Below are 26,265 nucleotides of genomic sequence, written 5' to 3' on the forward strand. Positions count from 1 at the left end.
TGGAAAGTCGAGCTGTTTCTAGCAAGGTTGTGACAAGTCTGGCACATACATTCGGATTATCCATTTAAAAACACTTTGGGTGGGCATTATCGGAAGGAAAGAGATCGAGGGTGCCAGCTAGATTAGGATTTCGGACAGTTAGAAAGGGGTCCAATTTGACCTGGTATTAGGAAGAGTTGCATCTTAAGCATTTCTTAGAGTGGTCTAAGGCAGAGACAGTGTGACATTGGTGTGCTATAGATCATTCCCTTGTAGAGAGGCCTGTCTGAGAGGTTCCCTGTCTTAACCGCAAAGGTAGGCACAAACATGTTGCAACCCCGCATTACACACACGATTTGAGGGTTTGGGATCAAGCTGGGGTCAAACCAGGTCTCACTATCTTCCCTTTATCATGTACTCTAATCATCGGTAAACCAAACTTTAGACCAGTTTTATGCAGAGAAGCTTTTGTTGAAAGGCAATCAGCAAGACACACGAATGTTTGGACATGCTTGAGAAGGGGGTAGTTGTAGCAATTTGATCAGCTCAAGATTTAAGAAAGTTTTGGGAGACAGAACGGTATAGATATCTTGGTTGTAGTCTTGAATTTCAGATAGGGAATATTGATTTTCTAGAATATTGCATCCAAAACATTGAGAACCAAAATACCTTGATAAAATATATACACTGCAATGTACATATATGTGGAGTTAACAATAGCGAATCTATACCCCCAAGTCCTCTTACCGCATTTGAAAAAATATGAGCCACATCACATTTCTAAAAATATACAAGCTGTTATAAGATGGAGGAGACACCTTTAACAGACAATAGCAGAGGAAATTGGAGAAGGAAACAGGATTGACTCCCTCCCATAAACAATGGGACATTATAATGAAATATTCACAGAGGGAAGCTGCCCATGCTCCAGGGTTGGAAGTGGCTAGCAAATATTTGGTGGCATGCCTCTCTTTGTACTACATGCACACAATATATGCTAATAAATCAGAGAGGTGTTGGGGTAGAGCAGGATGGGAACACACACAGAGTTAAGGACTGCACAAATATGTAAATAAGATTATTGGAAAGGAGTATTGGGGGCAATAGAAGAGGCCATTGGGTTACTGATACCACCTAATAGTGAAATCAGCCTACTCAGTGCTTAATTTGTGAAGGAAAGAGTGCAGGGGCTCAAAGCTCTGTTCAGTAGCCAGCATATCCAATACCAAGGAAGGCATTCTTTAATCCACTACCAGACACTCGCTGCTCTGTTCTCTCACTCTTAAAGGTTTCTGCTTTTGTTTGTGATTATTTTGTCATCTTTTTCTTCCTTCATCTCTCCAATTTTTTGTTTTTCCCTCTCCTGCACTCAGTAAATATTTCAGATGGAAAAATAAATACTGATCCCTAAAAATAATTGTCAATCCCCCCACTGGCAACCACTGACTCAAATTAAGTACTGGTCCCACTCAGACACATTCTTTAGGTTTTCTGCACATCCTAATACAAAGCTTATTCCATTGGGCAATTTAATGCCGTTATACACTAGGGACAGTCTCCTGGTGAAGTAGGGGACATCATTGGTGTGACATATTTAGGAATGATATAATAAATTAAGGAATGGGAAAATGAAAAATATATTAGAGGCTCAAAACCTATTGTCAGTGGTATGGTGCACCCATCAGAATACTTTGCTGTGACTATTCAGGGCCTACATGCCCAAGTATTATAAGGACACTACAAATCTACCTACATTTTGTGAGTAAGGATCTTCCTGTGATTGGTCTATCACAGGTGGCCAATATGCTTTACTAGTTCTTGTTTCTTTCCGGGATAATGAAGGCTTACTTATAGGAGAGGGGATGTGACGCTGTAACTATGTTTTTGAATGACTTGATTTAAATATCTTTAAGAAAGGAAACTCTCAGAAGAAATGTAAATCTAACCAGCTGCATTTCCCCATCTATAGAAACAATAGGTCTTTAGGCATAAAAGTTAAATTTAGTGGTAGGCAGAACTTGCCGAGCTGTCTTTTTTAATGGAATTCCACAGAGTTACATAAAAACTCAGCGAGATTCTGTGGAGTTCCTCCAACGGGAGTAAAATATGCAGTCTGCGCTGCAATTTAGCACATGTGTTGCACAGGAGCACAGCCATTGGAGCAGATTTTGCTGATGCTTGAGTGAAAAATCTACTTGATCACCAGCAGATTTACTCAAGTGACAGCCCTCTGACTGTGACCACTCGCAACCGCCCCTGTTAGGAAATTGCGCTAAGAGACACAAAATCTTGCTCACCCTTGCCGGCTTACATTTTCTAGAGCCTGGACAAAAATTCCACCATGCAGCGATAGGTGGAATTTGGCTGAAACTCTGCGTTAAAGAGTAACACGGAATGACCAACATTCTGCCCACCCCTAGTTAAATTAGGAGGTACTTAATATAATTCAAGATGCTCAAAAAATTCTCTTTTCTTCATATATGGAAATAAACTCAAGTCAAACCGTGGGGCACAGGATTGGGTAAATCCCATCCTCAAAAAAATTCATTTTTGCATTGTTATTCAGTTCTCACTTAATTATGCACACGTTGATTATGTGAATTTCAATAATGATTATTCAGCCACTTATCAGGTGAATGGTTATTGTATGATACATGGCTTCATGGATATTAAAGGTTATGCTAAATCCCAGCTGTAAGCACCATACTCATAATAGCAGGGTTGGAGGCAGTTTTTTTTTTTCAAAGTGCAGCAGAAGCTCATCAGACAACTAACATTGACTCACATTATCAGGGGTGTGGAATTTATTAAAATATCTACTTGTCCAGTGGACAGGTTGCTTCTCAAATCTACTTGTCCTGTAAAAAGATCTACTTGTCCCTTTGGTGCCATGTAGTGTGGCGACAAATTATGGCAGCAATCTCATTATGTAAGTGCTCTGATAATAGCCTCTCTGATTATGCCAGGGCTACTACCATAGTAGGGCTTAAATACTTGCAGTTTCAATCCCTACTGTAACAATTTCCTTATTTTGCCACCTTTCTGCAGATCTGCATACTGGGGCTGGAGGAAGCAGTAAGCAATAGTTCTAGGGCTGGAATGCCTTTGAGTCTGCAAACCTACTAACCTGCATGTTTTAAAGATTTTTACCAGCTTCTCTCTAATATTTTCCCATAATAAGAAAGGTTGGACATTTACTCCTGACAATGGCAGAATTAGAACTTCTTCCAGTGTTGGGAAGAAAGTGGCTGGAGGGAAAATGAACTTGCAAATGCTCAATAGATTTTTACATGAGCAAATCTACACATCGTATTTACCCATGCTAAAATACAGTTCACAAATATTTTATAGGGTACAACATATACCATGGGTGCACTTTTGTGACTTTCTTTAAGAATTTGGGGCCAGGTGTAGGTAGGTTCAGATTTGCGACCTGCAAATTGCGAGTCGCAAATCCGAATGTAGGATGGTGTCCCTGACACCATCTGTGATTCGCAAGGGCTTCGCAAATGCCCACCTCATGAATAATCATGAGGTGGGTCGCAATTTGCGACCCCCTCGCGAATGGCGGCCCTCACAGGGATGGTGGCCTGCTGGAGACAGCAGACCACCATGTCTGTGACTGCTTTTCAATAAAGCAGTTTTTTTTTTTGTAATGCAGCCCGTTTTCCTTAAAGGAAAACGAGATGCATAACAAAAATGAAAAATGAAATGTTTTCGTTTCATTTTTTCAGAGCAGGCAGTGGTCCACAGGACCACTGCCTGCTCTGAAAAAATGTTTACAGTGACATTCACAATGGGGAAGGGGTCCCATGTGGATCCCTTCCCTTTTGCGAAAGTGTTAGCACCCATTTGAAATGGGTGCAAACTGCGATTGGTTTGCACCCGCGTTCGCGGTCACAAAACAATCCTACATTGCACTGCGAGTCGCAATTAGGAAGGGAACACCCCTTACTAATTGCGAGTCGCAAACCCGTTTTGCGATTCGGTAACCAGGTTACCGAATCGCAAAACTGGGTTTGTGCATCGCAGTGTGCTTTTTGCATGTCGCAAACAGCGAAAGTCGCTGTTTGCGACATGCAAAAAGCTACCTACATGTGGGTCTTGGTCCCTAATTAGGTCTGGTGTTAACAAAGACATTTTGTTTTTATTAAACTTCTATTTCTCTCTCTTTCGGCCGGCTTTACTGTGAGTGATCGCATTCTGCTCTTCCACAAGGAGCATATTGCCACACAAAGTAGTTTTGTTCAGTGTCAGGAACTACAGTGGCAATCAGTGACGTAACTAAACTGGAGGGTGCCCCTTTGTAAAGAACATGGAGGAGCCCCCTCTCCAGACTCACTCAGGGCAGGTGCTGTGCTGAAGGGGCCCCATGGAGGGCGGCTGCGGGGCCTTTGTTATGCCGCTGGTGTGCTTTTAGAGAGTTCAAAAACTTTTTTGGGGGGGTTTGCCAGTGTTTGTTACAATGTTGAGGGCCTGGTAGCTCCCACAACAATAAAGTGTTACAAAAGCCATGTCAAAACAAGACACGCATTGATGAAACTAAAAGACTTATAAAAATATGTCAGATCAGTTGGCTTTGTCAGTGTTTGTTTATTTTCATGCTTCCCATAATCGTGTTGAAAATGGTTACACTGATTTTCCATTAGAAATATTTTTGGGAAATACTAGCATGCATCAACACATTTTACCAAATGACACTTCATTTGCATATAATCAGAGAGCATTCTGGGAGCATTAAACTTAGCCTCATAGTCTAAACTTTTCAAACATGTGTATACAGGTTTTTTTTTTTTTGTACTGGAACCAACGTCAGTAGTGAAGTGTGACCTTAAAACATTTATTTACAGCACTCACACTAATAATGAAGACTTTCAAATAATGAACCATAAATACAAGTTCGAACAGCATTATCTTTTGGAAACACATTAACTCAACTGCAGAGAGTTCCACTCTCTGTAATCAGGCAGCTAAAGGGTTTGTGCTGCAGGGGGTTGGGCCTACTTGTCCCAAGGACAAAGTAAACATAAAAACTTGTAGCCCTTGACCTCAAACAAGATGTCCCGGGCGTCGGGCGATAGGAATTCCACATCCCTGCATTATACCAATGATTCATGTTACCTAAACTATGTAGGGAATGAGAGAGTCAACCCACTTCTCCTACCCATAAAGACATTAAATAAGATAATCTCCTGTAGTTCCATTACCTTATGAGCCGCTCTGTGTGTAAGGTAAGAAGGGATGAAAAAGTAGTATTTTACAAATGGTAAAAGAGAGAAGGGCAAGCTACAAATGCATAAGCCATATCAAGTGACTGGCATGTACTGGAATGGTTTCAGTGAGAATTGGCAACAGTAGTAATTTTGGGGAGATTTGGAGTAATTGTCTCCATTTTATGACGTTAAAGGTAATCTCATAGCCCACTCCTAGCCCCAACATAACCATTATTTCACCTAAACCCTCTTTCTAACCGAAACATTAACACAGCTCCTAACTTCACCATAATATTATCTAAAATTTCCCATAATCATTAGTCAAGCTCTAACCTTAGTCTTTACTTTAACAATTACCCTGACATTTACAAAAGCTACCCGATGTGTGTATTTTCAATTTGTACAATGAGATCACACAATTGAAACTTTTTGATATTTGATGTTTTTTCTTATTCACTAGTTCAATTTCACTAGAATTGCCTGGGATACCCCAAAAATAGAGGAAAATTCCCATCAGACTTCAGTGTTACTCCTGCTAATGCCCACAGAACCAGGGCCCTGATTTATACTTTTAGACGCTAAATGGTGTAAAAAAGTATACTGCCAGCTAGCGCCATCCCAAGAAGCTGGCCAGATGTCAAATTTATGGCATGACGGTCGCCGACTGTAAGGTCCGGCTAGCATCATAAAAAAAGGAGCTAGCCGGGTGGGGGAGGCGTAGGGATAACAAGGAGTTTAGTGTCAAAGAATGACGCTAGAATGGGCAGAGGCATAAATAATGCCTCCAACCAAACTAGCATCATTTTCTGACGTTAAAAGTCCATGGACATGACTCCTGTCTAAGTTAAGACAGGAGTCATGCCCACCACCCCAATGGCCATGCCCAGGGGACATATGTCCCCTGGGCATGGCCATTGAGCCCAGTGCCATGTAGGGGGGACCAAGTTAGGCCCCCCCCTATGGCACTACAGAAATATTCTTTTTTTTACTTACCTATACTTACCTGGGATGGAGTCCCCCATCCTCCGCTCTCCCTCTGGTGTGGGTCGGGGTGTCCCAGGGGGCAGGGAAGGGCACCTCTGGGCTCTTTTCATGGTCTCAGACCATGAAAAAAGGCACTCTAGGTCCTCCAATGCCTACCCTGACCCAGGCGTTAAATAATGATGCTAAGCAAGCTTAGCGCCATTATTTAGGCCCACCTCCCTCTCGTGCACCATTTTTGCACGGGAGAATAAAGAAGGCGCCTGGGCCTTAGAGTAATTTTTTGCCCGGGAATGGCTACCTTGCATCTCATTGACACAAGGTAGTTTTCCACAGGCAAAAAATGACTCTACCTCCAATATTTTGACGCTAGACGGATCTAGCGTAAAAATATAAATATGGAGTTAAATTTGCGCTGAAATAGAGTAAGAAAAATTACACTATTTCAGCTCAAACAGAGTATAAATATGCCTCTAGGAATGAGCGGCTAGAAACATTATTTGATTCAAAATGCTATTATTCTGTCTGAGAACAGGGCTGCAAAAATCACTTGTATTTAGTGGAATTCATAAAAATCTTTCATAAATTTCCTCATGTAAATGTAAACATTCATCTGAAATACATTTCTGAGGTCACAAGATTTCCAGGATTAATCCGGGGAAAGTGCATTTTATCAGTTGTCTAGATAATACATTATTTACTCCATTTTGAACATTGGTTCAGGAGAAAATCACCTAAGAAGTCGAAATGCTCTTGCTGCCTTTTGTTATGTTTCTCTCAATGCAGCAAACGTTTTCCCCGTTAAAAAGCAGCAGCAGTTTTGGGGATAGTCCCTTCATTTTCTCAATTGTAACATATTTACTGCTGCTCTTGCCTGGGCCAAATCTCTGTGAATGTGTTTTTACAAAAGTTTTTGAATACCCACAAATCCTGAGAAGGTTCCAATTAAAGTTGTTCATTTTAGTCATAAAGGTTGGATGACAACACATGAAGTATTTCATGGGTAGCATTGAGCACTATTCCTGGGATATGTAATAGTCAGCATATGGTGCTCAAGCATTTTTTAGATAAGTGCTCAAAAGCTGAAGAACCTATTACCAAATGCTTTTTTAACTATGTAAAGTAGTCATACTATGGAACTCTTTTATATACTCTTACATTCTTTTTTGACTTGGCCTTAAAAACCTAAAAAGTTAGTTAAATGGGAATATTCAGGGAATTTCCATACACAATTAGTATGAATAGAAGGTACTGTGTCCTCTTTGTACTTTAACTAAGAGAGAGTTGTACATTTTGGGCCTAAATCACAAAGGCATGTAAGAGTATGTAGTACTGCTTCCCATACTCACAAATGCTTTTATGATTCAAGCTCTAGAATTCACTTCCACAGGTGCAAATTATACATATATTAGAGAGTGAAAGATAGAAATGTTCTAGTTTAGTAGATAATCAATCTTAAGCTCCATTACAAGTGCATATTTTCAGCAGCCTATCATTTTAGTGAATGTTGATAGTTCATGACAATTGAGAATTGATGTGACTTTCTTTAAAAAAAACTATAGTGTAATGCATTTTACTGCTGTTGAAACTATATGCACTATCTCTTTGGAAGTCCATCTATTTTCTAAGAGATCAGTGTCTTGCATTTGTGTTTCTGGGCTGTGGTCTGTGTATTATAGTGGCTTACAACCCCCTCTTCTTCTCATCATCCAGGGTTTCATGAGAAAAAAGTTTTTCATAACTTTGACAATTTTACTTTCACAAATGCAATGTCATTTTCATTTTTTACAGCATTGTCCGGGGAAAAGAATTTGATCATGCGACAGGAGGATACATGGAATCGTATTTGACTGGATGGCAAGAAATTTGTGGCAAATAAAATACGAAATGTGTATGTATTTACATATGTATGCATGTATATGTATTTATTATTTGTAATCCTGGCTGGGATGCAACCAAACATTATGAAATAACTCATCACTGTAAAATAATCACCCTAAAAAGATACAAAGGAATGTAAATCATTACTAAGAAAAAGATCTAACTTTGTAACAAACACACCCCTTTCCCGCGTAAACAGGTTGCAATTCAGCAAATATTCCAGGAGAACTTTCATACCTTCAGTTACAGAAAACACAGTATGCATTTACATTTAGCTTTCATCAAAATAAAGTGATTGATGAGCCTGTAGCCCTGCAGGGCCTGAAGTATAGTATGCTGCATTAACTAAAAGTTCATGTTATATTAACCAGTAATGAATGGTACTTGTAAACCTTATAAAATGGTAGGTTTTCTTATCTAGTGGGTTACTTTTTTACATCAGTTGTTAACCAGTACTGAAAGTTAAGGAGTAGACTATTTTAAATATTAAGGAATGTTAACTACTAGTTCATTTTACCTGGATGATCATGAACTCTAGAGCCATGCAGACACTAGTGGGGATGAAACCTGCAGCACATGTTAACCCGTGGAGTCCATTAGGTATTAAGGTATGTTGACTGTTTTGGCTAATTAACCAATGCAGTTTTGAACATCAGGTAAACATGTAGCAGTTCATGTTAACTGGGAGGCATGTCACCCAGTAAATGATGTGAATAGTGCATCATGTTAAATAGCGAACATTAATTTGTATGGCATAACTAGTCAAGTATGTTAACACATGAAGAATGTCACTCATTAGACTATTAGGCAAGAAATTGTTAGCTGAAAGAAAATATTAGTCAGTACTGTGGATTGTTTCTCTTTTAATGAAAGAGATTAATGCTTAAGAAAAACCTTTTTGTATCAAATGCAGAGCTGGTGGCTGGCTTCATAGACGAAATGAAAGAGCTAAGTGGACTGAAGATGAACGGGTGTCAAGAGCTTAAACTCTTAGCAATTCGGAGGCCAAAAACAGCAGTCTGGAAGATTCCAGGCAATGATCCTAGAAGGGCTAACTTTAGTAAATCCGCCCCTGGACCTTACTCTGAGGAAAAGGTAATGCTTTCTGTTACTATTCCAAATAGTTTTGTGCAGGTTGGACAAATATATTGATCAGTGCCCAGGTCCCTTCATAAATATCATCATTACGTAAAAATTCTTATTTTAACAAGGAGAAAGAGAACAGACATAATGATATGCTACCGACTTTTATTTATTCAGATACAGGCTATCAGTATGAAATACGTGTAGTTTTTTATTTTATGTGCTAGGACTGGTTAGGCAATATTTAAACAAACCGGTATAACTCTGAGCACACAGGATCACCAAGCCTGGGAGATTAGTAACTATCTGCTGTTAAATCATCTGAGATCCACACATTGCAGCACTAGGCATTTCACTTGATGCAATTTATGAGCAAGATACTCAAACTGAATGAAATAGACTACTTTTTCCAAACTATAATGAGGTGTATTTATCAGGATATCAACATGGCTGCACATACACTATTTGAGAAAATTGCACAAGGTCACTTAATCACAATGCACTAGCTTTTAAGTACCATTTTAGGGCACTTTTCTTTATGCTTAAAATGCATTTCGAGAAATGTAGAGGCATTCAAGAAACTTGGTGCCAGAGATATTAAGCAGTTTAATAGTTGCAAACACTTCCATTTGGTGTTTGTGACCGTTAAATGTTTTTTTCTTATGTACTAATCCCATTTTAGCTGTCATAAAGTTTTTCTGACTCCTAAAATGGGATTTTGAATGGATACTAATTCAGCATCTGAAAGAAGCATGTTGTAAGCGTCTCTTCCAAATATCAAATCTCATGTATCAATGTTTTTCAACCCAAAAACAGTCATTAAACATTGCTATCTTACGGACACCCCAAAGGAGATGTTAAAAAATTACCGTCCAATCTCACTTCTCACTTACCTGGCCAACTTACTGGAAGTACATGTCAATCAAGAACTAAGCAAACATTTTCTAGGTAACTGCTTTCCTTCACACAGCTCAAGCAGGCTTTAGACTGATTCACAAAATGGAATCTGGGGTAACAGCAGTTTCAAATAAACTACATCCAGAAGAGGACCATGGAAGGAACATTGTCCTGGTTCCTTTAGATCTCTCTGCTGCCTTCGATACAGTTGATCATAGGATTATGCAGGGGTGCAAGATATATTGCTAGAGTAGATCAGGTCTGCCTTAGAAAACCGAACAAAGTCAGTGAAACCTGGAAACTTCACTTGTAAGACAATCGGTCTTGAATGGGGAGTCGCTCAAGGTTCTCTTCATCACCTCAGTTGTTTAATTTGCATTTAAAGCATTTGATTGAAGCCCTGGCTGCATTTGGATGCAGCATATACAATTACGCAACTGAGTATGTTACTTTTTCATATGGACAACACCCCTAATTCTCACATAAAATTTCAGAATGCCAAGAGTTTCATTGCAAACTGAAGGGCAGCCAGTCAGTTAAGGCTAAGTACTGAATAAACAAAGATAGTCCGTCTGAAAAATAAGATCAGCATTTGGAGCCAGAACTACTGGCCTGGTGATCTTGATCTAGTATCCATTCTATCACTCTCCGCCAAGAGTCTTGTGGTAGTGACGGATGGCAACCTTATGCCAAACTCCCAGACTGGGCCATGGTATCCAAATACTCCTTTTTACTAAAAACTTTGAAGAAAATTGCTCCATTGTTGTCCTTCGACACTAGGAAATATATTTTTGTGCAGGTCATCAACTCAAGACTTGACTATGCTTCCTCAGCATATGCAGGCTATCTAGTACTGCACTGCATACACTTAAAATGATTCTAAACAAAGCAACACAGCTGATTTATACTGATATTTCAAAAATAGAGGCCAGTGGGTCAAAGTTTTTTCTGTAGCAGCCCCTTCTACATGGAATGCCTTACCAGATAAAAGTCAATTGAAACAGGACCTTGGGATCTTTTGGGGAAAGTTGAAAACATTGCCATTTAAACAGGCTAATGACATTAAGTAAATTACAATCAGGTCTTAATCATTCCAGTTGTTTTTAAGCACCAAGAAAGCTTTGATTAATGCATGCTCTACAAGTATTAATAGCATAACAACATAACATAAAGACACATTTGCAAAGGGGAAGGGGTTGAGTTTGTGAATGTATAAAAAAGTTTAATAGGAGGGAAAGGTCCAAGGGACCACTGCCTCCTCTTAAGCAAGCAAAACAAACCTTTTCTTATTAAATGCAGTTCTGTTTCTGTCCTGCATTTTTTAAAAAGTGTGCTTTATTAGAATAGAACCACAGACATGGTGGTCTGGTGATCCCAGTAGGATGCCCTGACTGTGAAGGTCCCCAACCTGAATGAGTAGTAATTCGTGACCTACCTCATTAATATGCACAAGGTTGGATTTCGACTCAGTACACGTCAGATTTTAAAGAACCGACCTATTAGGACATAGTTTGGTTCTTAAAAACATTGTCACAAAAATACTGGTTGCAGTTTTCTACCCGTATTTTGTAACTAGATATTAGTACACCTGGCCCATGGCATTGCTTTCAAATCAACTTTGCAACCCTACAACATGACACAGGAAAAGGTGTTTTAACAGGATCAGCTTTATCCAGTGGCTTAAAAAGACCTCCGCAGCCCCCATGCTGTGTGCGTTTGGCGGGGGAGGCGAGCTCTAGTCCCTCCCCAGTATATTACCCTGGCCAGAGTGCTCTTGAGTGAGTTCAGAGAGTGCCCCTCCATGTACTTTTTTGGGGGGGAGGGGAACTCAAGTTTTGTTACGCTGTCTTTGTCATTTAGTTCTCTGCCATCTTAACCCAGTCAAAATTCTTGTCAACAGAACAGTGTGTTAGCAGCAATCACCAGTCCTTCCTTTTACCAGTCAGTGATTGGAATGTCAAATAACCTCGTAATTCGCTTGGACATAGGATTCGCAAGTTGCTCTAGACTGTCACTGCTTCCTTTCTGTGTGCCACCTCGATCTCTTTCCTGCTCTATTGTTTTTTTTCTCTGCCAAATATGGAACCGTTGTGTCAAAAATGACGCCGAACAATAGCCCTACATTCATTCAAAAGCTAACTTGCATCATCCTCCTTTGTCCTTCGTTCTCATGCGAAAGCAGAGTAGCGCATCCCCATGATTGATATTCTAGACACTCTGCTTTGTCCATATTTACGGCAAATAATTTCACAAATTGCATTTTCTAAATCAATGAAGGCTACTGCCTTACACTTATGCAGCTGTAAACGAAATGTCACCGTTTTCCCTAGATAGCATTATCGTGTGTGCAAGGTCACACAAACTCGACTAAAGGCTTCTGCATGCCGAGTGTTTCCACTTTTTCACAAGATATGTCTGCCTCTGGTTCACAATATAGTACCAAAATGTATCCGAAAAATGCACATTTGCTTTGTAATACGTCACTCTAACCATTAATGGTATAGTGTGCCTATTAATCTTTTCCCCTACAAAATAAAACCTACATAAATTGGCTACAATTAACTTTTTTGGTATCAACATGTTTCTCTTAATACTGTTGTTCATATTAAAGCACTTTGTCATCAAACTTATAAACCAATCAGTCTAGTCACATTTCCCTTACACCTTTTCTGTGACCCCTGTAAATTACTCAAAGTTTAAACTGTTGCTCATTTCTACTAAGCGTAAGTCAAAGCATCATTCACAATTATCTGCCAAGCCACCAACTTCATTCTTCACTTCATCCACCAAAGGTGACCAGTCACCATCCATGAACAAACCACTTTCTACATTTTCTTCTCATGCAGTGCCAAACCGACCTCTCTCAGTTCTCTAAAATGGTAAAATTCCGTTTGTGCTTTTCACAGCCGTCAGAGGACCACATTTGAAACACCAGCCGTGTGAGCTCCTTGCAACTTAACCAATCGTAGACTCCATCACATAATCAGTATCAATGTACTTTCCCACCTTTCCTTCTCATTGTACTACTGGACATGTTTTCAATGAACATTCCCTTTTGTTCAAATTCAGCCACCATCAGTTCAACCTTCTTATAGGCTTCCAAATTTGCATCCTTAAAATGGGATGCAACATGTTCAATTAATTTGTAATAATTCTTGGAGCTCTATACAAATTCTGCACAACTGCACTACCCCTCAGCAGTCAGCTACCGCCATCTGAATTGCCTTTTTTGTTAACCTATTCATATATTCCATTTGACTGCTTTCCTTATGGTAATAATATGTTTGACCTAGAATGTTGGATGTCATGCAGCTTGAGACAGGTCACATTTTTCTCCTGTAATAACTGGGTGCCGTTTTTTTTCCACAGGCCAACCTTCTTAAATTAAAAAAGGTCACTTAGTTATATTGTACTAGCTATGGTCATCTCTCATAAAAACACGAAGTTCTACATAGTTGGTTCCTCTTAATTCCAATCACAATTACATTCATACAGAAATTGTGGCTATTGAAAACAGCTGAAATCTCCCTGTGAAAGTCTGTGAAGAACCAATTCCCCCAGTAATTCATCATTTCTTAGTGGCCCATCAGGGCCCAATCTATAGTGGATCAGATTTTCCCTTCCCCAGAGTTACTGGTACTTTTGGTCTGCGAAACTGGAGAAAATACAGCATATTTTCTGGCTAGTCATAATGAGGGCGTTAGACATGTAATCAATCATTACTACAAACGATTCCTTGTAACTAGGTAGATCATACATAGGTCCAATATACTCTATGCCCAATTTTACCCAATGTCTATCTGACACTGTATTTTTGTAATTGTATTTTGTACGTTTGCACTGCTTTTACGGCAAAAAATTACCCAAACGTGGCACAAAAAGTATAAATATGGGCCTACATGTCTATGCAAATTTAGTGGCCATTTCCATGGAAAATATACTGCCTGTAAATTACAGTGCTCTACCACACAATGATTTAGTTGCAATGAAAAATCGCCCACATCAGGTTCATTGAAGCTAGGTGGGTTGCAAAAAGTTTGTCTTTCTAAAAAATGGATCATGGTTCTAAAAGGTTTGGGAAACACCTCTCAAAAATGTCCCACCAATTATGAATAGAACTTTACTAAACCCACAAAAGACTGTGATTTCAGTTTTTCCCTTATGTAGTTTGCTAATATGTTGTTTGGGAAGCATGGACATTGCTAAATGGGCATATGGGTTGTCACCAATTTACATCAGACAATAAATGCAGATTAATTCAGGTGAACAACAAGGGAAATTTACATAAACAAAAATAGTAAATCAGATGTCATACCAAGAACTAATATACCTTATAAACAGTAATCAAAGGTTTTACCAATATCTCAAATGTTCGAAATATGAAAGCGACTCTCAAAGGAAAATCACAAAGTTACTCTATAGAGAGGTCATAACAGAGCAGAAGTAGGTAAGAGAGGCAGGTAAAATGTCAGACTTGGAAATGTCGAAGGAAAAGAAAGCATTTAATGTATTTTGGAAAGCAGAGTACATGAAGTCTAGTCCTAAGAGAGTGAGTTTGGGAATTCGAAATGTTAGGAGTACCCCTTGAGAATGTCAGAAAAGAAGTGTTCTTTTTAAAGCAGGTAGTTCCATAAAAGAGTTTCTCATCTTGGAAGAGAACCTAGACATCCTAAGATGTTCCATTTCTAAACCAGATTGTTTACAGTGTTGAGGCGAAGGGCTCTATGCACCAAGCAATCCATTTTGTATGTACTCTCAGCTTCCATCAGAAGCCAGTAGAGAGTGAGGAGAACAAGGACAATATTATCATAACATGTATTCCTCAAGGCCAGCCTTCCTGCAACGAGTAAGGCTGCACTTATGGGAAAAAGAAGTATTTTCTAAAAACACCCACGAGCAAGGAGTTTCCATAGCTGAATCGCTAAAAGACTAAAGACTGTAAGACAACTTTGAAGTAAGTTTCTGGCATATAAGATTTTATCCCAGGTAACAATAGAATTTCCTACCAAATGGTTAAAACGAGTGTGAAATTAGACCCTCTTGTCAAATATGAAGCTACAAGATTTTGTGCTCCTAATAAGGGGTGGCTTGCCCTTACGGATATTAAACAAGTCTAGGGAAGTTAAAACACTGTTTTAAGTAGGCTGTTTTAGATACTGATGGGTGATCAAGGCCTGGATGGTCTCAAGAATCTGTAATAGCTAAAGACTTAAGGGAGAAAAGGCTTTGAAATAATGCTGAGTTCATCAGCACACATGTGGTATGAAATACATATGCAAATAATCAGGGAGCAATGGGGCCCCTGGAATTAAGTGTGCTTGTTAAAGAGTGTTAGTGCAAGAATTGACCCATGGAAACCCTTTGCCGGAGGGGAATAATGTTAAAAGTATATCACTTAATTTTATCTGTTGAGAGCAGCTTATTAAGTAAGAGACCGGTCCACTGAGATACAATTCTCAGTCATGTGAATACTCTCTTTAGTTATATTGAGATCTTTGCACAAATGGAAATTTGGAAAAGGGTTGTATCAGACTGTTGTTTTGTAGGACTGGGAGGAGCTGTGAGATGACACTTGGACCTTTAAATAAAAAAATGAAGATTTTTATAGTACAAAAGTGGAAAATAAAAAATAAAGTACAGTGTGAGGGGTGGGTAGGGGAGGAGCGGATAGGTGGAGCAGTGATGGAGAGGGGGGAAAAGCTGCGACGAAGGAAAGAGCAACATGGGGTTTAAGGGAAGCACATGATAGACAGAACACAGAGCATGGCAGGAGTTTTATATGAACTGGGTGGGAAAGAAGCACAAGAGGGTGACAGCAACAAGGTGGTTAGGACAGGTAACAGAGAGCACAGGGAGGCAGGGAGAGAAGTACACGAGGGAGAGAAAGAGCACCACATGTGAAATGCAATGCTTTACCAAGAACAATACTTTTTTCACCCACGTCTTGTTGCTGCCCACAAGACACAAACAGGTTGTAGTGGCCTGTCTTTACACATGGGCTATTGTTTCACAGTGCTTCAAGCAGCCATGTGTAGGTTCCCCAGTAGTGCTCCATTGATAGAATATTGAATAATCTCCAACAGAAATACTTGTACCATCAGATGTCCTTAAATGCATAATGGCACTGGTGTAAAAAGAGCACGTTTACCTTAGATATGCACCAACTGTGGTCAGCCATCTTCATCTCAGTTAAGCTTACCTCTTCAGGAAAACTCATTGCCAAAATGTAGAAGCAACTTCACAATAAAGGTGATCTTCATGATGCTAAGTGTCGAAGCTTTTACTGAAGATATGTGGATGCCCATAGGGAAAGTAACTCCATGATCTGATTACTCTTCCACCTCACATTCCAAGATGACAATCTTAACATATTATGCCTGTTGAACACCCTCTGGATTTAAGCAAGTTAGAATTAGTAGGTTCATTGGCTTCCATTACAGTGTTGCACCATATTGTGGTTCGTTTGACTGGCAATTTGGTTTACCCATTGGAAATGTCAATTATTTAGATTGATTTCACTTGTATTAACATTATTTTGACTCCTGAGCCCTATTCCAGTCTTGAATGTAGCTGTACCTCTAAGTATAAACCTAATCCTAATGACTAATTTCTATGATCAGGAGGCAGTGACAAGTAAGCTAAACGGTAGTGTATTACAACCCTCATCAGCTCACTGTTGTATGGGAGTTATGTCATTTGGAACTTAGGAATGTTTTATGCTGTCATGGGGTTCTGGAAGGCTGTGTGTGGGCTGAGGCAGTTGGAACTGCTCGGTCCTGATGGTCTGCCGTGGGTCTTCGTTATGGAATAAATCTACTTCTTTGGACAAACAATTGCCATTTCTGCTTCATCTTTATGTGCGCACACTACAATATTTTGGCGACGAGCAGATGTTTTAAGGCCCACCAACAGTGGTAAGAAGTTTACGAAAGACTTTGTAGCCGTTACGCTGCTACTTTATTCATTTGGCTTTATCTCATTGGACTTGCTCACACAGTGTGTATGCTGTTTAATTCGCGTGACAGCTTACCTTTCTCCACCATTTTATCTAAATTTTGAAGTTTTGCTGTTTGTGTGGTGATTGCTCTCGCGCACTGGCCTTTGCTCCCTTTGTCCTTCTACGTACTTTTACGCACGCTTCTATTTAAGCACACGCTTCTTTCTATTCAAGGAAACAAGTTGCACCGACTTTAGAAAATTTAGGGCCTGATTACAACTTTGGAGGAGGTGTTAATCCGTCCCAAATGTGACGGATATACCACCAGCCGTATTACGAGTTCCATAGGATATAATGGACTCGTAATACGGCTGGTGGTATATCCGTCACATTTGGGACGGATTAACACCTTCCTCCAAAGTTGTAATCAGGCCCTTAGTGTTGGTTTTGGCAGCCATCTTTGGACTTTGGGCTGGTTTACATTTACAGCCTTTGTCTTCACTTTGTTTTGGGTGTGCATTTACAGTGAAACGCACACGTTGATTTCTCGGCATATCATTCTTTCCACGTTTCCACAGTGATACGCACACCTTGATTTCTCGGTGTATCACTGTTTACACGTTTCCAGGGTGATAAGCACATCTTATTTTGATGGGTGTATCAGTGTTTCCATGTTTCCATGGTGATACGCACGCCGCAGTTTATTACTTCAAGTGACATTTCTCAAATTCACTGTGAAATTATACTTCCATTACTTGCTATTTGCCTGTTAGTGCGGGGATGGGCACACTTTTTATTTGTTATTTTATCACAGGAATTTATTAAGTTATTTTTACTTTTCAAAAACAAAAAAAAGGAACTAATTATTAAAAAAAATAGTTTGTTTATTATTTTCATTCTCAATATATTTTTTTGCAATGGCGGCAGCTCAAGCTTGTGTTCAACCTCCACCTTTTCTACAAAAGCCGGGAAGGCCACCGATTTCGTGGAGAAAGTGGTTACATATTTTTGAGAATTATGGTAGCTGTTGATGCCTCTAGGTACAGTGGTACGCGTAGAGCTGCTTTATTGTTTAATCATTTAGGTGAAACTGGACAAGAAGTTTTTGACAACTTACCAACCATTGTTGCACCACTGGGTGATGAATCCTGGGATGTGTTTATAGAAGCTACTACACGTATGGCCAAACAGTATTCTGATGAACTATGTCAAAAGGAAACAACTAATGAATTAAACTATTGAAGATTTCTTGGCAAATTTTAAGGGTTCTTGCTGCTAAATGTGAATTTGGTTTAAACATTGATACATATTTCCGTGATCAATTGGTTTTCAATTGTTTTAACAGAAAGATTCAAGAATGAATATTGACGTGCAAGAATCCGTCTCTAGCAAGCTGCGCCGCCGCGGAGGATTCAATGGGGCCGCGGTACACTGGCGGGACCCCGCCAGTGGTGCCGGTCCGACCGCGGCTTTACCGCCGCGGTCGGAATCCCCATTGGAGCACCGCCGGCCTGTCGGCGGTGCTCCCGCGGTCCTCCGCCCTGGCGGTCAAAGACCGCCAGGGTCAGAATGACCACCTAAGTCTTCTGTTCATGTTGGCGCCATTTTGCAAACAGATAAGTTGGAAGTTAATGCTGTATCCAACAGGGGTACAACAAGTAAAAATATTGAGAGGAAAAAATCAGGTTATTGTTATAGATGTAGTTCAAAAACACACATGGAGAATAGTCCTTCCTGCTTAGCTCAAGGAAAGAGATGTCATTTTTGCAAAAAGATGGGTCATTTTCAAAGTCTTTGTCGTTTAGCTAAGACTAAAACATAGATATCTCAAATGGAAGTTGTTGATGATAATCTTTGTGAAACTTTTAACAATGTCTTGTTAACAGTTGATACTATTGATGTTTCTCAAAACAAATCTAAAGGTCCTATTTGTTCTGTTAGTATAGGTTCTGTCACTTTACGTGTTATGGTAGATTCTGGTTCCCCTATTACAATATTATCTGATCTAACTTTTGACAAATTCTGTCCAGATAAATTCCTGAAACATACTGATGTTAACCCTAAGGCTTTTGGCAAATTTGATATTATTATGAAGGGTTTTCAATGGATATTTTGGATTTTAAGGGTAGATGTATAAGTACAAAGATTTATGTTGCTGAACATGGTAGAGATATCTCGGGGTAGCAAGATCAAGCTAAACTGGGTATAGTCTTGAGATCAGGTAAGAGTGTACCTGTAGTCTTAGGAGATCTACCTGTTCTTACTGTATCAGAAGGAAATTTGCTGCCTAATTATTGTTCCTTGGAAAGTGTGTATGAAAAATTTGCAAAGGTTTTTGACAGTGATATCAGTCTTGTAAAAGGGTTTGAATATCAAATCAAGTTGAAGAATGGTGGCAGGCCTGTTATGCAGAAACTTAAACCTGGGCCATTTTCTGTTAGACAGGATCTGAAAAAATTACTTTACAAAATGTGTGGACAGGGTATTATTAATCCAGTAGATTCATCTGAATGGGTTTCTGCTATAGTTCTTGCAAAACAAAATCTAGTGATATCCGTCTATGTGTCGATTTGCGTGCACCTAACCGAAATATTGTGGTGGATTCACATCCCTTGCCAAGAATTAATGATTTGTTAGCAAATTTAGGCAAAGCAAGTCGTTTTCTACTATTGACCTAAGATCAGCTTATCAACAAATTCTGTTAACCAAAGATTCCAAAGCGTTAGCCTCTTTTGTAACTCCCATTGGGACATATATGTATTTGCGTATGCCTTTTGGTTTAGCATCCGCAGCTAGTGTTTTCAAAGATTTATGGTTGCGTTGTTCAGGGAAGAACAATGTATTCAAGCTTTTCAGGATGATATTCTCATTCATACTGAAAGCAAAGAAAAACATTTTGAGATGCTCCAGCTGGTATTTAAAACATTGGAGAAACATGTTGTTACTGTCAACAAAGATAAGTGCAAGTTTTTAACAGAACACGTGGATTATTCAGGACATAACATTTCCGATAAGGGCATTGCACCTAAGTCATCTTTACTTAAGGACATTGTAGAAGCCCCTGTACCAAAAGACAAAGATTCTCTCAGATCTTTTCTAGGTCTGAGTGAATATTACTCCAGGTTTGTTTGTGGCTATGCTATGGTGGTACAACCATTGCAAGCACTTTTGAAGAAACATGTCAAATATGTTTGGACTGAAGAAGCACAAGTGTCTTTTAGTAAATTGAAATTTTTAATTGTGGATGCTCCTGCTATTAAACCTTTCACTCTTGGGTTTAAAAGTGTCATCAATGTGGATGCCAAAATCTTGGGGTTAAAAGTGTCATCACTGAGGATGCCAGCTCTTTTGGTTTAGGTGCTGTGTTGAGTCAATTTGTAGGTAGATTTGAGAATACTGTTGCTTTTGTATTGAGAATGTTGATTTTGACTGAGCAAAAGTATAGCACAATTGAACAGGAATCACTTGCTTGCTCTTGGGCAGCAGAGAAGTTCAAAATTTATATTTGGGGTACAAAGTTTGATCTGTATACGGATCACAAGCCTTTGATATATATGCTGGGTGACAGCTGCTCTAACAAACCATCCTCCAGATTAGTTAGGTTAATTTCTAAATTACTTGAATTTGATTTTGATATTAAGTATATTCCAGGTGGTAAGAATATTAGAGCGGACTGTCTTTCTCGTTTGTAGTTTTTGAAGGTGACACTGAACATTATGTGGAGGAAGAGTGTGTGATGTCTGTGTCTGATGCTATTTGTGATATCAAGATATCAGAGGAAGAATGGGATGAAAGCTGCAACAATGTTGTTTGTTTATCTAAGGTTAAAGAGTATCTTGTTTCTGGTTGGCCTTCTGACAGGAACTTTGACAAGGAGTTGAAACGTTTGCTCAAGTTGCACCTGAATTGTCAGTGGTCAATGGTATTGTGATGAGACAGAGTATGTTTGTGCCACCTTTAGCTTTAAGACAAGGGCATCATTTCAATGGCACATCAAGGACATTTGGGTATTTCAGCTACTGTCAAGAATATTAAACAGCATCACTTGTGGCCTGGATTAAACTCTCAAGTTAAACGTTATGTGGATAAATGTGCTGAATGTTTATATTCGGATAAACCTTGGAATATGAACACTAATCCTTTGTGCTTTACTGAATGACCTAATAATGCTTGGTAAAAGACTAGTCTAGATTTTGCTGGACCATTTAACATGCTGAAGAATGAGAATAAATACATGATAGTAGCCATTGATTATTTTTATAAATGGTTATATTTTGCGTTTGTCAAGTCTGCTGATTCCAGTACTGTCACAAAGTTTTTGGAGCATTTGTTTCAAGTTCAAGGTCCTGCTAAGGAAGTTGTGACGGATAATGGGACACATTTTGTGTCTGATGAAGTGATGGATTTTCTTGTAAGCCATTCTTTGAAACGGTATAAGGTACCTCTTTACAGTCCTTCTTAGAATGGACTGGTTGAAAGAGCGAATCCTATGTTGAAAGAAGGATTGCAGACAGCCATTTCTAATACTTTTAATGTTTCTGAGTATTTACAGCAAAAAGTTTGGTCTTATAATACCACACCTCATAGTACGACTGGGATTGCACCTTTTGTTCTGTTGAGGGGTAGGAAACTGGTTACAGCTTTAAGGCCCACCTAGTTGGATGATATAACATGATGTAGTGAGGATTGTGTTGATTTGCGACAAGTTCGTATGCATATGAGAAGCAAACAGGAATGCTGCAAGAAATATTTTGACAGAGTGAAAAATGTAAAGGATTTGGAGGTGAAACCTGCGGAATGGGTTTTAGTTAAAAAACCTATGAGAATTAACAAATGTGAATCACAATTTTCTGAACCTGTCAAAGTTGAGAAAGTTGCTTGAAGAGCTGCCTTGTTGCAGGGCAAAGGTTGGTGGAACAAGAATGCTTTAGTGACAGTTACTTGTGAACAAGCTGATATTATCAAAAACAAGCTGAAAAACGGAAATTATGGGGATCTGCTTAAAGATGATTTTGACTGTAATTTCTGGGATGTTTCATCTGACAAAGAGAAACATAGTGCGGATATTGATTCTGCTATTGCTGAGCATTGCATCATTCAACAAAAAGATGTTTATACTTCTGTAGGCAAGAATATGGGAAAGAGCTGTATAATTAAGAATCCTTTTAGATTCAAAGATTTTGTTAGATATTAGTTATTTTATTTTATGTTTGTTATATGTAAATGTTGTTATTTTCTTTGTAAAAGGGGAGATGGTGTTGTATGGGAGTTATGTCATTTGGAACTTAGGAATGTTTTATGTTGTCATGGGAATTTGTTATGGGGTTCTGGAAGGCTGTATGTGGGCTGAGGCAATTGGAACTGCTCGGTCCTGATGGTCTGTCGAGGGCCTTCGTTATCGAATAAATCTACTTCTTTAGACCAATTATCGTCATTTCTGCTTCATCTTTATGCGCGCACACTATACTCACTTCTTCCCATTGTCCCTTAATGTAGGGCTTTAACACCCAATCAAACACTAAAACTAAACCCTAACACTTATCCCACTATATTGGCAGAAAAACAGAAGAAGGTGTAGTGTTTCTTATTAACAACTACCATAAACTAGTATTTCATTGTGCTTCTATAGTGAATAGGAAATCCTCCTTGCCTGTTAGGTGCTCCCTGAGAGTTCAAAAGCACACAGTCAATCAGATTTTACAAGAGTTGTTTCTCGGTGCCCATTTGGACCTTTAGCACCAGGTGAGGACTGTGGATAACTGATGTATCCTAGTTGACTGGTGACTTGTCCATCATCAGAAGGGGATGGAATCTTGTGTTACAATGAAGCTATGTAACAAATAAATGCTGATGTCACAGCAGTGTTCAACAGGCGTGCAGGGTCACAGCTGCACTGTGGGGAACATGAGACCATCCAGCTATCAAGCATCAATCTTTCACATCTTTAGTCTTCAAATTTAGCTCCTCTGGGGGTAAGCTTGTTTTTCAAAGTAAGATTGAGAAGTAACGTGACTAGAGCAACCTACAGTTAAGTTGTGGGGAACATAGGTCAATCAGTTCACAATGAGAGTTTGAAAAGACTCTTTCTATTTATAATCAAGGTAGGCCATTGATGAAGAGGGTTAAATTAATGAAATGAGGAGATGCTGATGCCTCCAAAAGGTTGGAAGGACCAGTCACAGTCAGTAATATTTGACAATTGCCTGGCAGAGGATTGTCTCTTTCCCAGCTCTATTAGCTGACATTGCTCTGGCTTTGCCTTAGCCTTATCAACACTCACATATCACCAACCTGTCTCGAAATATTTCAGATTCTCTAAGGCCCAGTCATTGTGTGTTGATGTGTGCTGTTTTCTGGTGAAGTCAAAGATGTGGTATTTGAAGGAGTGTATTAGTCAACTATGTTGAATACTATTCTTCAAAGTACCCTGCTGCACAGCTTCAGCCAACAAGTTTTTTAATGTATTTAATTTTTTATATAATGTTACTGCACCACAATGTATGTATGCACTTTAAAACAAGCTAAGAATTGATCACAATAGCAAACAGTAGAAAAACAGAGAGGCTAACATGGCAAACGTAAATTAGGATCTATAGGGAATTTTGAGAAGAGACTGATTTAAGCTGTTTCCTGAATAAAATGTTGAGTTCTCGAGTTCAGTGGCAGACGGATCCAAATGATTGTTCCTGTGCCTGTGCTGATTTGGCCTTAAATCTCAGTGATCCACACATAGAGATTTTATGAAACCTTCTTATCTTTCCCTGTGTTCAAAGGATTCAACTCATATGTGAGGCAGCAGGTTTTTAATTTGTTCATAGTTTTGATGGGTAGCTGGTGTAGGTTGCCCGGGATAGGGCATATGTGATCAAAATTTTCATGGGCAGTGTAGGATTTTGGCCATGTGATACAGAATCGTCATGAGATAGCCAGATGAAAATTGAGGCACAGCTGCTAGAATGACATTGCCAAATTCTGTGCAAGAGATAACTAAAGCAAACATGTGCTTCTATTCTCAATGTCCAGGTCAGAGTAGTTGTGCAAACCTTTTGGGAAAATGAGTGAAAGAACTTACACAAGAACAAACATGGGTAAGTATGTCCCTTTATTACAGCTCCAGTAGAACCGGAGAACAGCTGACAATGCTGTTGTCCCGATACCAACTGCAGAACAGTTTAAACACAAACCTCTTACAATAAGAATTACACAACAGAACTAGAGTCTAAGATTAGAACATAATAGGGTAAGCTAGTAAGCTACCAACACTACACAGAGATTTCCCCTTATGAACTCCAAAAAAATAAAAAATAAAAATGGAGAAGTTTAAAAATGATAACAAGATACAACTACACAATTTGTAAAATAAAGCAGTAAGACTTAATGCATTACATAATCCTAAATTCTGTGTGGCACCTTCACAGTAGGTCCCTTTCTACTTCTGGTCTCTCCCTTCCCCTGTGTACCAACGCCCTCAGGGCCTCCGGTTGTCTCTTCCACTTCAGCCTCAAAGGCACCACCCATATCTGCTTCCAAGTCACCATTCACTATATTCTTTGCAACTTCCCCCATTCTTTGCACCTGTCCCAAAGTCAGTCACATCCAACTTTCTCTCTCTTTTCAACACCATCCAGCAACCAACACCTTCCTGTGTCCATAACCTTTTCTACCATGACAATTTCAAGAGACATGCGTGTCGGGATTCTCATCTGGGGTACAATGTTGGAGCAGAAAGTAGAATGTAGATGGTTGGGAAGGGAGGATTCTGTGAAAGGCGGTTGGTGATGATAGCAGAGCGATGTACAGGTGGTGGCTTACCCGTATGCAACTTCAGGAATAAATCAGTCTTCAACTTTCAGTGTGGCATCTCTTCTATATTTGAGTGCAAATATTTCAAAGAACTATCAGGTTGGGGTCACATCTGCTAAAGTGGTGAAATTGTTTATACTGAACATCCTGGGGACAAAAAGCACAAGACTAGTGAAATCACTATGGGGGTCATTCTGACCCTGGCGGTCGACGGTGAAGCGGCGGTAAGACCGCCAACAGGCTGGCGGTCTTTTTTCATGTATTCTGACCATGGCGGTTACCACCATGGTCAGCCGCCGCTTCACCGTTCCGACCGCCACGGCGGTAACGACCGGCGGTCGTCACATACCGCCGGCGGTATTCCAACCCGCCTGACCCCGGCTTACCGCCATGGATTTCATGCGGTTGGGGACCGCCATTCAATCCATGGCGGTAAGCACTATCGGTGCCAGGGAATCCCTTCCCTGGCACTGATAGGGGTCTCCCCCAACCCCCACCCCAACTCCCTCCCCTACCCCCCCCACCACCCCTGCCACCGCCAAAAGGTTGCAGGACCCCCGTCCCTCACCCCGATCCCCAACATATACACACACATACACACATACAGGCACGCATTCATGCACATACACACACCCCCCCGCATTCATGCACGCATTCATCATGCACATACACACACCCCCCGCATTCATGCACGCATTCATCATGCACATACACCCCCCCGCATTCATGCACGCATTCATCATGCACATACACACACCCCCCCTGCATTCATGCACGCATTCATGCACATACACACACACCCCCGCATTCATGCACGCATTCATCATGCACATACACACACCCCCCCGCATTCATGCACGCATTCATCATGCACATACACCCCCCGCATTCATGCACGCATTCACACGCCCCCTCAATATACACACACGCACACCCCCATGCACGCACACAACTCACAACACCCCCCCACCCCCCTTCCCTAGCGGACAATCACCTTACCTGTTCCTGGTGATCCTCCGGGAGGGAACGGGCAGCTCTGCCGACACCGCGACGCCAACAGAACACCGCCACAGCGAATCACAGGTCGTGATTCGCTGGGCGGTGTTCTGTTGGCGTGGCGATGGAGGTGGAGCTACCTCCACTTCCCCGCCTGCCGCCAGTATGGTTGTTGGCTGCTCTTCGACCGGAAACGGGCGGAGCGCTGCCACCAGTCAGAATGGCCCATGCGGAAGACCGCCAGCACTGGCGGTCTTCCGTACGGCGGTCCCTCGGCAGTCTATTGAAAAGACCGCTGAGGTCGGAATGACCCCCTATGTTCTTTAGTTGTAGGAGTCACAACCATGTGTCTTCTACTTAAAATTGTCCTGTGTTATATCAGACACATTTTAAGTGCAATCGGAACATGTTTTAAGTGCAATCGCAAAATGAATTTTCCGAGGGTGTGTTGTAGTGCGTGAAAATCTATAGTATTTCAAGTGGAGGAGAGTATAT

The 26,265-nt window shown here is 40.2% G+C and overlaps 1 protein-coding gene across 2 annotated transcripts in view; it reads left to right on the plus strand.

The window, feature by feature from the left end:
- CCDC27 (coiled-coil domain containing 27) overlaps window positions 1-26,265 on the plus strand; it is a 259,053-nt gene that overhangs the window by 67,453 nt on the left and 165,335 nt on the right. For both annotated transcript variants that reach the window (XM_069239955.1, XM_069239956.1), the window contains exons 2-3: window positions 7,965-8,064; window positions 8,968-9,149. In XM_069239955.1, the coding sequence (XP_069096056.1) occupies window positions 8,994-9,149 (156 nt within the window). In that variant the 5' untranslated portion in view covers window positions 7,965-8,064; window positions 8,968-8,993. The remainder of the gene's footprint in view (window positions 1-7,964; window positions 8,065-8,967; window positions 9,150-26,265) is intronic.

The sequence above is a fragment of the Pleurodeles waltl genome, chromosome 6 (assembly GCF_031143425.1).
Source record: "Pleurodeles waltl isolate 20211129_DDA chromosome 6, aPleWal1.hap1.20221129, whole genome shotgun sequence".
Lineage (NCBI taxonomy): Eukaryota > Metazoa > Chordata > Amphibia > Caudata > Salamandridae > Pleurodeles > Pleurodeles waltl.